Source organism: Fusarium tjaetaba (genome assembly GCF_013396195.1).
Source record: "Fusarium tjaetaba strain NRRL 66243 chromosome Unknown NRRL66243_c0000016, whole genome shotgun sequence".
Lineage (NCBI taxonomy): Eukaryota > Fungi > Ascomycota > Sordariomycetes > Hypocreales > Nectriaceae > Fusarium > Fusarium tjaetaba.
The window spans coordinates 35,440-48,536 of record NW_023501212.1 but is presented as its reverse complement, the minus strand read 5'-3'; the positions used below and the strand labels follow the sequence as shown (position 1 = coordinate 48,536).

The 13,097-nt window shown below is 49.2% G+C and overlaps 5 protein-coding genes across 5 annotated transcripts; 4 read left to right on the top strand and 1 right to left on the bottom strand.

The window, feature by feature from the left end:
- Positions 1-316: 316 nt before the first annotated feature.
- FTJAE_628 (uncharacterized protein) lies at positions 317-1,249 on the bottom strand (the record flags this gene model as incomplete). The annotated part of the gene is made up of 3 exons (XM_037352874.1): positions 317-412; positions 521-843; positions 901-1,249. The coding sequence occupies 3 exons, from the start codon at positions 1,247-1,249 to the stop codon at positions 317-319; spliced, it is 768 nt and encodes a 255-aa protein (XP_037212255.1).
- A 1,087-nt stretch (positions 1,250-2,336) lies between these two features.
- Positions 2,337-3,329, top strand: FTJAE_627 (uncharacterized protein; the record flags this gene model as incomplete). The annotated part of the gene is made up of 1 exon (XM_037352863.1): positions 2,337-3,329. One exon carries the CDS (start codon positions 2,337-2,339, stop codon positions 3,327-3,329), a length of 993 nt encoding a protein of 330 aa, XP_037212254.1.
- A 644-nt stretch (positions 3,330-3,973) lies between these two features.
- FTJAE_626 (uncharacterized protein) lies at positions 3,974-4,912 on the top strand (the record flags this gene model as incomplete). Its single annotated transcript, XM_037352853.1, has 1 exon — positions 3,974-4,912. One exon carries the CDS (start codon positions 3,974-3,976, stop codon positions 4,910-4,912), a length of 939 nt encoding a protein of 312 aa, XP_037212253.1.
- A 906-nt stretch (positions 4,913-5,818) lies between these two features.
- FTJAE_625 (uncharacterized protein) lies at positions 5,819-6,778 on the top strand (the record flags this gene model as incomplete). Its single annotated transcript, XM_037352842.1, has 1 exon — positions 5,819-6,778. One exon carries the CDS (start codon positions 5,819-5,821, stop codon positions 6,776-6,778), a length of 960 nt encoding a protein of 319 aa, XP_037212252.1.
- Positions 6,779-11,746: 4,968 nt separating this feature from the next.
- On the top strand, positions 11,747-13,016 carry FTJAE_624 (transcriptional regulatory moc3; the record flags this gene model as incomplete). Its single annotated transcript, XM_037352831.1, has 2 exons — positions 11,747-11,811; positions 11,867-13,016. 2 exons carry the CDS (start codon positions 11,747-11,749, stop codon positions 13,014-13,016), a joined length of 1,215 nt encoding a protein of 404 aa, XP_037212251.1.
- Positions 13,017-13,097: the final 81 nt, after the last annotated feature.

The window sequence follows — 13,097 nt, the reverse complement described above, 5'->3', positions numbered from 1 at the left end:
AGGTGCTGGTGTACTTATGTTCACTTCCGGTATTAGCACACAGGTACCTAAGAAGAAGTTCCTTGAATGAGTGTGTCAGTAACTAGTGAAGCAATCCACCTCATTCACATGAACCACTGCGCTTGATTTCTCTGTGATACAAGCAAAAATAAATGGATAAAGAATACGTAGTATGACTAACTAACAATAAAAGATAGACTGATAATGCAAAGCTCTTGAGAGTCCAAGCTCCCTTGCTGACATTTCCTTCTTAATTTTCATGTCTGATACACTTGGCGTGCCCCCGGCTCTCCGAAGCTCGGCAAAAGAAGTGAGCTTAGGTCTCTGCACAGGTAAGGCCAAGGTTTACTTTATGTGACTCGACCCTCTCCTTTTCCTTGAGGTTATCGGGAACTTCGTATCTGAAGAGTGCCTAACAGCGGGTACAACGAGCCTTGGGCTCGAAAGAGGGGCAATCAAAGGGTGTTGCGACGTCGTGCAGATGGGAGAAATAACCCGGTGGGTTTTCAATAAGACTTACGAGCGGTTCCATCCTCTGACTATTCTCTTCCATGCGCTTGCGCCGGCCCTCAAGAGTTTCACTCCATTCTTTAATCAATCTGGCATCCTTTTCTCCTCCAGGAACTGCCTTAGTTATGGCCTTACGACGGCTATGGCGTAGCTTTAAGACAAAGTTATTGAGGTTCCAGAAAAAAGGCCAATGGTCTGCCGAAGTAGAAATGATGTATACTGGATCGCTGTTCGGCATGGCACCTATGCAAAGAAAGGTGGTTTTAGGCAGGCCAGCACTGAGACCTCGGGACTTGGCTATGTTGAGATTCCGGTATTCTTCGCAGAGTTGCTCTGGTGGTATATCTAATTAGTTATCTGTGGATCTCACCAAGTTTGTCCTTAACTCACCAAGGCTATCCCATTTCTTACGGGCTGTTACAACTCTCATAAGCAGCTCAATTGGAACAATTGGTGTAATCTTGACTGGTTTCCTATGTCCTGAGACAAGGATACTCTGCAGAATGTCCAGCATCTGCCCAAAGTGACCCGGTTTCATAGTGTTCAGCGCTGTGTGAGCGTTCTCAATAGCTTCAAGCAGATTCACCATCTCCTCCGCGTACCTATTGAAGGTTCGCTTATATGTATGGGTCTCCGCCTTGCGTCTCAGAGCTGTTAGAATGCCATACAATGGCCCGCACAGTAGGAACGAAACAATGGTGATGAGATCGCGTGCATCGTCAATTGTTTCGTCATCCATATTGATGTAAAGGTCTACCTGAGTTTTCAGATCATACATCATCAAGGTAAGGGTCGTGGCCCCTTCTATACATGTAGACAACGCATTTCGTGTCACGTCTTTGTCTGCAGACCACCATAAGCTCAGAAGGGTCTCAGAAGCTGGTCTTGTGCTTTCGCGGTAGACTGGCATGTCTGCACAGATTTTCGAGGGGAAACAAAAAGAGTACTTGACAGGCAGAAAGGTTTGAAGGTCTGGTTTTGGGGTCTGGATGGTACAGAAAGGCGGAGGCCGTTGACCTGTTAAATAATAAGAGGGAAACCACGGCTCGGCAGTCGATTAGGTTCCCCAGCACTTCAAAGCCGACGAAATTACACTTCTTGGCCTCGCATTGGTGATTCGGAATGTTGTCACTCGCAATACGGAACTGCTGTGTCGCCAGGGACATCTTGGCTCTGTTCATACCCAAGAAAGCCACCCATTTCGATTCTATTTGACGCCCCTCGGCCCTCACGTTCGCTTATTCGGTCAGTATGTCATTCGGAACAACCTGAACAGCGAGGCCATCTCTTGTGCCACCACATGCTTCTTTGTGATCTAGATGTGTTATTTGCTGCTGAGACTTGTGGCTGAGAGCTTACTCCAGCAGACAGAACTTAGTGGCTACATTCAGGGCAGGTCGATAATGGGTTGGGGCAGTGCTCGTCACATAACACCGCTTGCTTGTCCAACGCACGAGCCATTTCAAGTCGCCGGCCCGGTCATGGTCTCGAAAAGCAATGCTTGTTCTTCGACCATCCCACCATCTCGGACCTGCAAGCTTTCGTCACATCGCTGATCGAGGCCAACGCAATCGTGATTCATCCATGTACTTGGTGGGCTGAGCGAACTCGCCCTGCACTATTCGCTCTAGCCAACCAGAGCCATTTTTGAGTTGTAGCACAGATCGAAAGTCGATGCCCGGCCAAGTTTGCCTGGTCAAATGATTACCCACCCAATTTTCCAACACCCACCTTGCCTTTCTCATCTTCTCATCAACAACATCTTGCGCTGTCAAGCATTCCCTTCGACAAAACCTTAGACATCCTTCTGCTAGAACCTGTTCGCGATGGATGACAAAAAGACTCCTGAAGAACTTCCTGGGGATACTGGAAGCGCTTTTGAACAGCTGTCTGATGGTGAGAACTTTCTTCTCATCACTCTGCCGCAAGTACAGGTTGCTAATTTTGTAGTCGAAGATATCCCTTCCGTCTTTCTGGCCAGGCTGAAAGCAATGCTTAGGCCAGACAACCGTAAACCCATGGGCCTGCTTCAGCACCTGCAGCAGGACCCCGTCTCGGAACTTATGTCCCAACGCCAGACACCAAGAGAGTGGCTCGAGAAGCTCACTGGAGTCGACTTTACAGACCCTGCCTCTATCCTTGACCTTGGACTCGAGTTGGCCGGATACAAAATAGTTGGGGAATTCGCTCTATGCACTGATGGTAAAGATACCTTTACTGTTTCGCCAAATCCTGGAGCTATGAGTGTGGACTATACGCCAGTCCTGGAGGACTCTGATGCCCACCCAGGTCTACTCTCTCTCGAATTCGTCAACGGCTCCGATAAGCAAGACAAGACTGCCAAGTCATCAGGAGTCAACCAACCCCTTCCTTCTCTGGTAATGCCTATCGGCCAGATATCTAAACGATATACAACAGAAAGTGGCCTTCCACTCTCGGATGAGACTAACTACGTCCTTGTTGTCGATGCAGTCGCATCTGCGCATCCTGTCTGGTTGATTTTTGATCGAATGCTTATGTCCGAATCCGACCAGGATGACGAGTACTACAGGGACAACAAAGGTGGTGAGGAGAAGGAGGGCATCCATCCCGACACAGTTGATTTGTTGTTCAATGGGTCAGAGAAGAACTTTGATGCTGCCCAAGTGTTGCCCAGCATTCAAGATTGGTTCCAGCTCTACGATAAACTCAGTTTCACTCAGATTCGGGACTCATTTCGAAAGACAGGGTTGACAGGAAAGGTCAAGGCGAGGGTCGTGACAGCGGAGGATGCCAGCGTGCTCTGGAACAAAGATCCCTCTGTTGATAAGAGCAAATAGACTGCACTTCTAGTGGTCAAGTGTTCACTACAGGGCACCAGAGAGCTACGGGGACAAGGACATGTTGGTGCTGCCTTCGGAATTGCGTGGTCGACGGCTTTTGCCGCAATTCCATAGTTAGGGATAAATTGATCTAAACGTGTTCTCTTTGACAAACTCAGAGCTTCTATGTGCGTCTTCTCAGCTGTTCCCCTCTCATTTCGTTCCATTATCCACAAGACTGCACTCCTTGAACATGTGAACATCCATGCACCACCATTCAGTTTCGCATTTCTCCCCGCTGAAACAAACGTCAGCATGAGAGAAGCCATCGGAAACAAATAGCGGGGTAAGATCCGGGGAACTGACAGTGCAACGATATCGCTACCCTCCATACCGAAACCAGATTTTGTGCCACTGACACCGAAACAAGCAACGCGCAGCTTGATCGACCGCCACTGTTGATTCACCGACCGTACACTCTGTGTGACACCGGCAAACCGTCCTCAAGACCCAATACATCGAGGGCGTGGCCCAAAGTCTCCCCGATCCTCAAACTCACCAACTTCCACACACCCACCTTTCCATCATCATCAACATACCAGACAATACTGTCACATTCACCGAGTCCCTCCAGCCAGATGTCTATCCAACCAGGTCCCAAGATGGACGCCACTGAGCTTTCCGACGATCGCGTTGCGGAGATTCAGAAAGCAGTCGGTAATCCTTCTACGAGTAAGCCCTTCCTTTCAAGTACACTTCCCGAACTGCATTTAGCTGACCATTTTACTTCAGTGTCACCAGACGAGTACTCGGCGAAGTTGAGACATGTAACTGGCAGTGACGAGATCCTGTTACAGTTTTTGGAAAAGGCATGCAAGGTGGATAGAGAAATGGCACCCTATCCGGCCGAAGAATGGCTCAAGCGGCTTAGTGCAATGGACTTTGGAGATGTCGCCGCTATTTCTAAGCATCATTTTGCCTTGACACTCTATAGAGTGCGTCGGTTTGACCTTGGCACCGATGGCGAGAGCACGTTTGCAGTCGAAACAGATCCTGAGGCTCTTTTGACGCAAAAAGCGACGCTCCCACCACTATCACCCTCCGCAGACATTGAGTCTGGCGACTATAATGCCCATCCTTCCTTGATCTCTCTGCAGAAGGGTGAGGATCCTGAGCCTTCCAAGACCGGCCCAGTCACAGCTTCCAGTCAACCACTTCCTTCTCTAGTCATGCCCATCGGACAGCTGCAGAAGAAGTCTAAGGAAGAGGACGATGATGCTTACGTCGATACTGACTATTTCCTCGCCATTGACGCCACCAAGACTAACCATCCTGTCTGGCTGATCTATGACCGAAACCCGCGCGATTATTTCGGTGATCGAGAACTCGTCGACCCTGACAAGCGACGCCTGGTCTTCAAGGAACTTGGAAAGAACTTTGATGCTATGATGGTTCTTCCAAGTCTCCAATGGTGGATCATGTACTACGGAAGGCTCGACTTCGCTCACATGCTGAAGATCATGCGGGCAACAGGCATCACAGGCCCAATCCAGGCTAAGGGGCTTGCCCTTTCGGAGGCTAAAAAGATCCTCAGCAAGTAGATGTCTTGCATTTGTGTTTCTGTGTACATGAGAGAGGGGTCGGGTCTAGCTACGGGGACAAGGGCATGTCGATCCCGGCTGGAGTGTTATGGTTGGCGTAACATTTTGCCGCATTTCCGTAGGCAGAGATACATTGAGCTAAACATGACCCCTTTAATGAATCCATGGCATTTAACACGCCGCATTCTTTACGTAGCAAAAGGTTTCTTCGTTTTGTTGCTTTCAGAGTGAACACCGATGAACTGCACGTTTCTTCTACTTAGTGCCCGGGCCTCCACTCCCCTCCACTTCCACGACTTGCTGGACTTGCGTTCAGTATCGGAACTTTTGGAAAGCTAGGGCGGGGTATCTTTGTGTCACAGTGATAACCTGAATCTCGACTCTGACTTTTCTTGGCGCCACGAATCTCACAACCCCCTTGGACATCTGGGCGGTGGCAGTGCCGCACAACTTGTGAAAGTCGAGGTGGACCATCTTTATGTTGCAGTAACTCAAATTTGCACGGTTCTCAGGCGGCTGAAACCCATCACTTACCTCGATCTCCGGATTGGAATCTTTGTGGAAGCGAAGTGAGGCCCCCCGTGTCACCACCTTCTCATTCATATTCTCACCCGGGACAGATCGATGACGAGCTGAAGCAATCTTCATCACACCGTACCTTATCTAGCATTTCGAATTACACCCCGCCCCGAACACATCTTGTGCAGTGGCAGTCACTCTCCCCCGTCTCCCACCTACATCTCGCACCAACGCGTCTCCAAGCGCATATTCCACTACTGGCACTCAAATCCGCTTTCAGACACCCACCTAACCACTCTCTCCTCTCGACCCTAGTTGTTGTCAGAAGCATCTCAGAGAATACTCTTGAAATTACCCAAGTCATTCTATCGAACCCAGGCGGAGAAAATGGCTACTCCATCAATTTCCGACGAGCGATTTGCGGAGATCAAAGATGCTCTTGGTGATCCTTTTGCCGGTAGGACCCCCCTCTTGACAGACTTTCTGATGTGTCATAAGGCTGACCGCATCTATCCAGTACCTCCAAGCGTTCTTATGCGGAACCTCGAGATCGAAACAAACAAAGACAAGAGTCTAACAAAGTTCTTGGAGAGGGCATCCTTGGGGGACGGAGAATCCCCTCATCTTTCACCAAAGGAATGGCTTGAGCAGCTTACTATGGTCGACTTCTCAGATCATGACGCCATTTCTCATCACCGATTCGGCTTGGTCACTGATCTCCTGGGACGATTCGATCTTGTCACCGATGATAACATGGATACCTTTGCTGTTGCACCATATCCTGGATCACTGTCCACGGAGGAGCTGCCGGGCTCTCGACGCCTGACCCGATCTCAGGCCATGCTTCAGAACTTGAATCCCCATCCTTCACTAGTTTCACTTCAGATCGGTGATCCGCCCTCGAGTTATTCTCTCTTCGGTACTCCAACGATTGTCAAACCATCAGTTTCCGTTCAACCCCTTCCGTCTCTCGTATTGCCTGTCGGGCAGTTGCAAAAGAAACCCAATGCAAATGAAAGGAAGGTCTTCCTTGACACTGACTATGTCCTTGTCATTGATGCTGTCACGGCTGAACACCCTGTATGGCTGGTTTATGATCGAAACCCGCTGGATGACCTGGGTGAACGAGAAGAAGTTGATCCAGATCAGCAACCTCTTGTTTTTACAGGAGTTGGAAAGAACTTTGATGCCATCCAAATCTTCCCAAGCATCCAAGCTTGGATTGATTCCTATGAGAACCCTGACCCCAAGGCCTTTCAGGACGCCATCAAGAAAACAGGGATCATAGCACCAGTGAAAGCTGCCGAGCTGAGTCTTTCGGACGCTGCCAAGCTTTTCCTCAAGTAGATGCTATCTACATTTGTGTTCTTGTTCTTGTGTACAGAAGGGAGGGGCGAGCAGGAAGATGATGGATCAGGCCTTGAAGCATGAAGTCTTGGCGGAATTGTATCGCGAAACACCCTCCTTACGAGACAGAATCATCTCCCCTCGGTTTTACGGCACAGGTTTAGTGTTCATGTACCTTGTTCTAGCTAGTCCTTGCAATCACAGTTGGTGCAGCAGCCCATTGCACCTCTGCGCGAGTCTACCAAGTGAAAATGTCGCCGAATCACCTCGCAACGGAAACTTCGAGGGCGCAGACAGACATTCATTCGCGCGCGGGCTGGGGAAACGCAGACAGTGCCATTGCTGATCGTTATCGAGTGTGATAGAACAGTGGGATGAATGACTAGGGTATCGGAAATAATTGAGGAGGGTTGGTCATTAGAAGTCCTGTATTGGTCGCTGATAAGGTGATGAGCGTGCTTCACATCGATCGTGATTGGATACTGGGCGTAAAAGCTTTTGACTCGCGTTTCACCAAAGGCTGCTTACGGGCATTTTCAGTGAATACTGCAGCATCGATTGTCGTGGCACCATTTGTGATTGCGCTGGATCAGGCTCAGGTGATGGTGATAAGAACACTTGGTGTTTGAGGTGGGTAGCACAGCGTCAAAAGAAGAGGAGGTGGCGTCGGCTTTACCTCCGTCAATAGCCGCTGCAATAACCGCAGTATTAGACGTCGCAATTTGTAATCTAGATCCTGGGTAGTGTCTTGACAAAGATCTTTGCCCCAGTGGTGCTCGGCGACAGTGTCTCTGGTCCAGTATCAAGGTCAAGGACAAAAGGCTCTATATCACGGTCTACCTCACACTGCTAATTTGTCGCATAATCGGCCTCCACTACACTAGAACAGAAATAAACTTCTCTTCATCTGCAGGAACGTTTTCATCTCAGATTAGATCTGAGTTCGGCGACATGATGAAGGTTGCAGTGGCCTGGGTCTACGCGGCGCAACTGACGATCGTGGGGCAGACAGCCTTCAATCTGAGTTCTTACAGGCACTTGGCGTTGTTTTCCCGTTGGGGAAATCTCCCGAGACTACAAGATCTTACCCCAATCGGAGTTGATTCACAAAAAGGTCCTGGTGCATTTGGGCTGAAACTGAGCACTGTCTCCAGCCTTTACTTGTCGCGGTGGCTTGGATGGAGGCTGCCCTCGCTGTATGCACAGCTTCCTTTTTAGCTGGCCGATCTACATCATTGCCGTCATCGACTTTCTCACCAGCATTTGAGTCTCTAGTCAGGAGAAGGGGATAAATGAAACCACCACCACCGCCGTCCTCTCCCCCGCGGGGAAAACAAAAAGCCAACCAACCGAAGAGATAACGACGGCATTCAGATAATTATGCGCGGCGATTGTATCACCATGGAGTGACTTGTAAGCAGAAACTTGCTCATACAAGCACGGAACGATAATGCCCCGAGCGCCTGTGACACGCTCACCTTCACTGGCATTGGTGAAGAAAGGGGTGAAGCGTTGTCAGGTAACTGATCAACGCTCACAGTCAGCTCTTGATTTCCGCTACTATCAAGTGGCTTGTCAGAGCCATCCCCTATCTCAGCGTGCTGGGGTTGCTCAGCGTCAATTGTAGGACCTGGAACAGGCCGGGAGGTAGATGTCTCAACGTGCGGCCGTGCAGACACGGAGCTGCTATCATAACGGAGGTCCGACGTGGCTTCAACCGGGCCGGCATCAGTGTCGTCGCTCTCGGGCGCCTGCGTATTCGCGGGTTGAGAACCATCAGCCGCAGGTCCAGTCGTTGGGGGCAGATCAGATACATCAGTATCATTCGTGGAGTCTGGGGTGTCGGGCGCTTGGATCGGGGTTTTGCCTGAGACTTGTAAGCTCTGGTGATGACACCTTGCACTTTACTAATACACAGTCAGCCGGTCCGGGAACGAAAGCCTGCTTCTGAGGTAGTACTAACTGGGGAACCATTGCTTCTCTCGTGATATCTGGCGCGGCAACAACGCCTCACTCAGTGGTTGTAGCTTTGAGGAGCATCTCCAGTGGCTGCCCGATTACTGTTGGGTAACGAAATGTCAAGGGCGAACTGAAATACAGTGCCATGATGACTGGTCGTGCTTGGTACGTCGTACTCTTGCAATTGAACAGCGGTGGAAGACACAGTGCCGGAACACTGAGCTTTCACGATGGCGTCGCGGCGTAGCTACGCAACGAACGAGGCAAATCGAGGAAGAATTGGTGAGCTAGCATCAGAAGAGAGGAGAAATACGACAAAGAGTGTAGAATGTCGTGAACAATGACAGATTCAGGGGTAAGGACATAGATTGAATATTTGAAGTACAGTCGACGAGCATTGAGCTCATGTCGCGGACGTTGATGTCACTTGTTCTGGTGATGTGATGGCGAACATTCAAGGACTTGGGGGCTAACACCTAGCGAAGCTTTGATGCACACGCGTTGGGAGTTGTTCACTGCGCTGTGAACATCCGCAACAATCTGCATACGAACACTCAATGCGATCTTTTTTGCACTCGGAGTCTATAATCTACAAAGACAGTAGCCTGCAAAAGACCACTAGTATTATTCATATCATGCAGCAGATGAAGACAGAGTAATTGACGTGACATGTAAAAGTCATTCCAGGCCTCCTTAGGTTCAGCTTACCCAGAGCCAGTACCAGCAGATTTGTCCTGAATTGTCCACTAACTCTTCAGGGTTGGTTTGAGCATTACAGGGCCTTCGGGGCGCGCCAGACAGGTTTACGGGGGAGTATTCAAGGCCAGGCGGCAGTCCGCTACACCTCGTTCTCAACCTCGCTAAAATGGCTCTGCTCCGACAGGGAGTGTCTCTTTTACACTGTTCCATGGCGAAGGTGGTAGACATCTGTATCATCGTCTCTTGAAATGTCCCTGGTCATCAATTAGGCGTCTTGTATTTTGTGTATATCTTTATTCAGTCACTCATCGCTTTCTTGCTGCCTTCCCTGACGTGGTTCGTCTTAGTCATGCTGGCTCTCGGTAGTGTTGGTAGTCGCATCGCCTCGGGCGGATAACCTAGAGCTGGGACTACTGCAGTATCTACAATAGACATAAATATTTCTTATAACGCAGGCACATATTTAATACCGTGACTACTACTAGCAAACGGAATTTCGAGGCTGGAGTTGAAGATCTCAGCGAACAGATGATCTTCTTGATTGGGCTGCCACTTTCAAGGTAGTATGCGCTGTATGCAGCATTTCGACTTTAAGCCGAGTGGCGGGTGTCGCGACTTCACTTCTTGCCTTGCTCATTTTAGGTCGTCTTGCCCTATATATAGATACCAATATCATTTTTGGAAGATGAAAGCCTCTTGGGCGAGCTCGCTAGCTTTCTGCTACCTCATCAGAGTGTAACTCGCGATGAGCCCAACTCCAAGCCGCGACGACCGCTATGGCGAAGCCCAAGCTTATATATACTAACAAACGCGGTAAGGAAAGTTGACTAGATTTCCGTAGACGGCAAGATTTCTAGTAGGATGTCACCTCGCGCAAACGATCCGGACGCTAGCCCTCATTGGACTCCGAAGAGAGCCTGGGACAACTATCTTACGCACCAACGGGAGAATCGCTGCTGCGTCTTGACACGGAGATCTTTTGTTCAATTCATGGCAGGGCTTCTAGTAAATACTTCAGGGGATATAGACTCCTCAGGGGCCTCAAACGGGTGACCACTGAGGAAGCTGACGGGATGGGCTGGAATGCTTCGCATCCGTCATCACAACCCATCGCTCACTAGGCTGACCGCATGGAATTTAATGAGAAAATTGTTACTGTTGATCGAGTTTAGTTGGCTAGATCATACAAGTAGCATTGATTCGACAGCTCAGGCTCTGAGACCGAATTGTTATCGCCTTTCAGAGACAAGACCTGCGAGCGAGTCGATGCTGAGAATAAAGAGAAGTTATAGCTGCCTGGTCGACCAAGAAAGATGGATTCTTCCTTCGACGATCGCAAAATAGCCTTGATATGCACTGATACTTTCTCACCGTTGCTTTACGGTAGATGTCGACGTGTAGGGTCGAGTGGCTGTTGTGAAACTCACGGCGGACCAGAGGGAATGCAAATTGCCGCTCGACCTGTATAATGTCTCTGAATTTATGAAGTCCTATGGAATTCTTTATGACATATACCTTGCTAATCATCGCTTGACCTAGCTTTAGTCCAGATTCTGTGTTGTTGAGATGCATACGAAATCACCGAAGGCTTCAAACAACTCTCTGCCAACATTCATAATTAGCTTAACAGCTTTACAAAACACCGATGCTAGTACCAATTCTTGACTCGCTCTTTTGTCGTCCTATACTTTAATGCCAGACGTCCGTACTCTCAGAACTTCAGGTCAAGGTGATGCATCGAGGTAGGGGCAAAGTCTCATGAGGGAGGTAGCTCATTGCCAGGAAGGTTCAGAGTGCCTAACCACGTGATTCATCTGAAATTATCGCCTCCATCGAGATTACTAGTGTTAAGACATGATTCTCTTGGTTCCTGGTCAATTCTCGGTAATGTGGTGCGATGGTGAATTACTTTAGAACATGCTTAATGTGTCGGCTGTACAGCAACCGGCCTGAAATGGAACCGTAGTAACTATATTCCAAACCTTTAAAAGGCTACAAGAATTCTAAATGTGTAGTACGTTGGCTGTTTTTTTCTCTTTCTTAAGAATTATTGAGCAGAATTGATGTCTCAACTTCAGGGCTGATAATGTGAAGTCAAAGTCATTTCGTTGTTGCTCGACGACGATTGGCCTGTTCGCTGTTGCTTCCCAATGCAGTTAGTGCTGGTCTCTCAGCCTCGCCATTGACGAACCGCTAGCGCTAAGCGACTCGATCCTTCGAACAAGTCATCTCTTTAGCTGTTCATTCGTCTGTTCGGCATTCTTTCTCTTTCAAACCTCCCACGGCCCCAGCTACATCACAATTAGCGCCATGCTCGCTCCAAAACCCGCGTCCCGAGGCCGAACTAAAGTAAAGACAGGCTGCGCAACATGCCGGTCAGCCCAGACTCCACCATCTCATCCTTGCAAGTTTCATACTTACCGGAAATAGAATCAGAAAGATCAAGTGCGACGAGGCCAAGCCCTTCTGTGAGAAGTGTGTCAAGACTGGACGCAAATGCGATGGTTACGAATCTGTCTTCAGGCCCTTTCCCAGCACGCCGCAGCCGATCGTCAAGCCAGATCCAGGGCATGATTACGCTAAGGACGAGCCTCCATTGAGCACTGGGGATCTCAATCGATACTTCTCGACCAAAACGATATTCGATGTTGAGCTTAGCTGCAATGAAGAGGCAGAGCAGGTCCTGCAAGCTAGCATGACTAACGACTCGATACGGCATGCTCTGCTGTCTCTCAGGGCTCTTCGTGGAAATCTCGAGGCGAAGAACGAAGGAGATACATCCGAGACCGACGCACAGCAGAGATTGAGCTACAACTTCGGCCTTCAGCAGTATAGTAAAGCTTTAACGAGTCTTGCTTCCAACCTTGCATATCCCAGCCCCGAAAGCCTAAAGTCCGCACTGCTTTGTTGCCAAGTCTTGATCAGCGTTGAGCAAGTCCGGGGGAACTTTTCAGCCATGGGACTGCACATCATTCGAGGACTGGACATCCTGCGCGAGTACCGCGCCAGACCGTACATGACCACCGATGGCCTAATGCCAGCACGACATACTGGTCTGCCTGCCTTGGATGTCTTTATTATAAAGCTGTTCGCTGCGCCTTGCAAGTTCACGGAACAACAACCCCCCGAATCTTCGAACATAGCAATGCCGCCGGTTGAGACGAAAGATCGAAAGCTGGCACCGAATATGCGAGCGGAACTCACAAAGTTCGCTACGTCCACTATCGCGCTGCTCGAAAAGACGGCAAAGATCCAGTTGGAAGAACAGGCTCATGTGCTTCTCTCGGAAAGACGAGGCTTGCTTGATGGCTTGGACTCATGGCTCGCTGCTCTCGAATCGCTTCAGAATGAGACACAACCGGGAAAGCCAGAGTCTATCTCTGATGACTTCTTGCGTATCTTATATCTTATCCTGAAAATCATTCTTCTTGGAACTTTAGAAACTTCACCAGATCTTGATGCCAAGCTAAAGGAAGAAAACAAGCAGCTACAAGGTTTAGCGAACCTCGTCAATGAACGACTAAAGGATTATGATATGCGACAAGGGATTAATACTAGCTTAGCAAAGCAATCTCAATAAATAAATGAGTCATTAATTTTCGCGACACTCTGTTCCTAAGTCCGTCACGAATTTGTAAGCCCGAGACGCGAATCGTGAGAT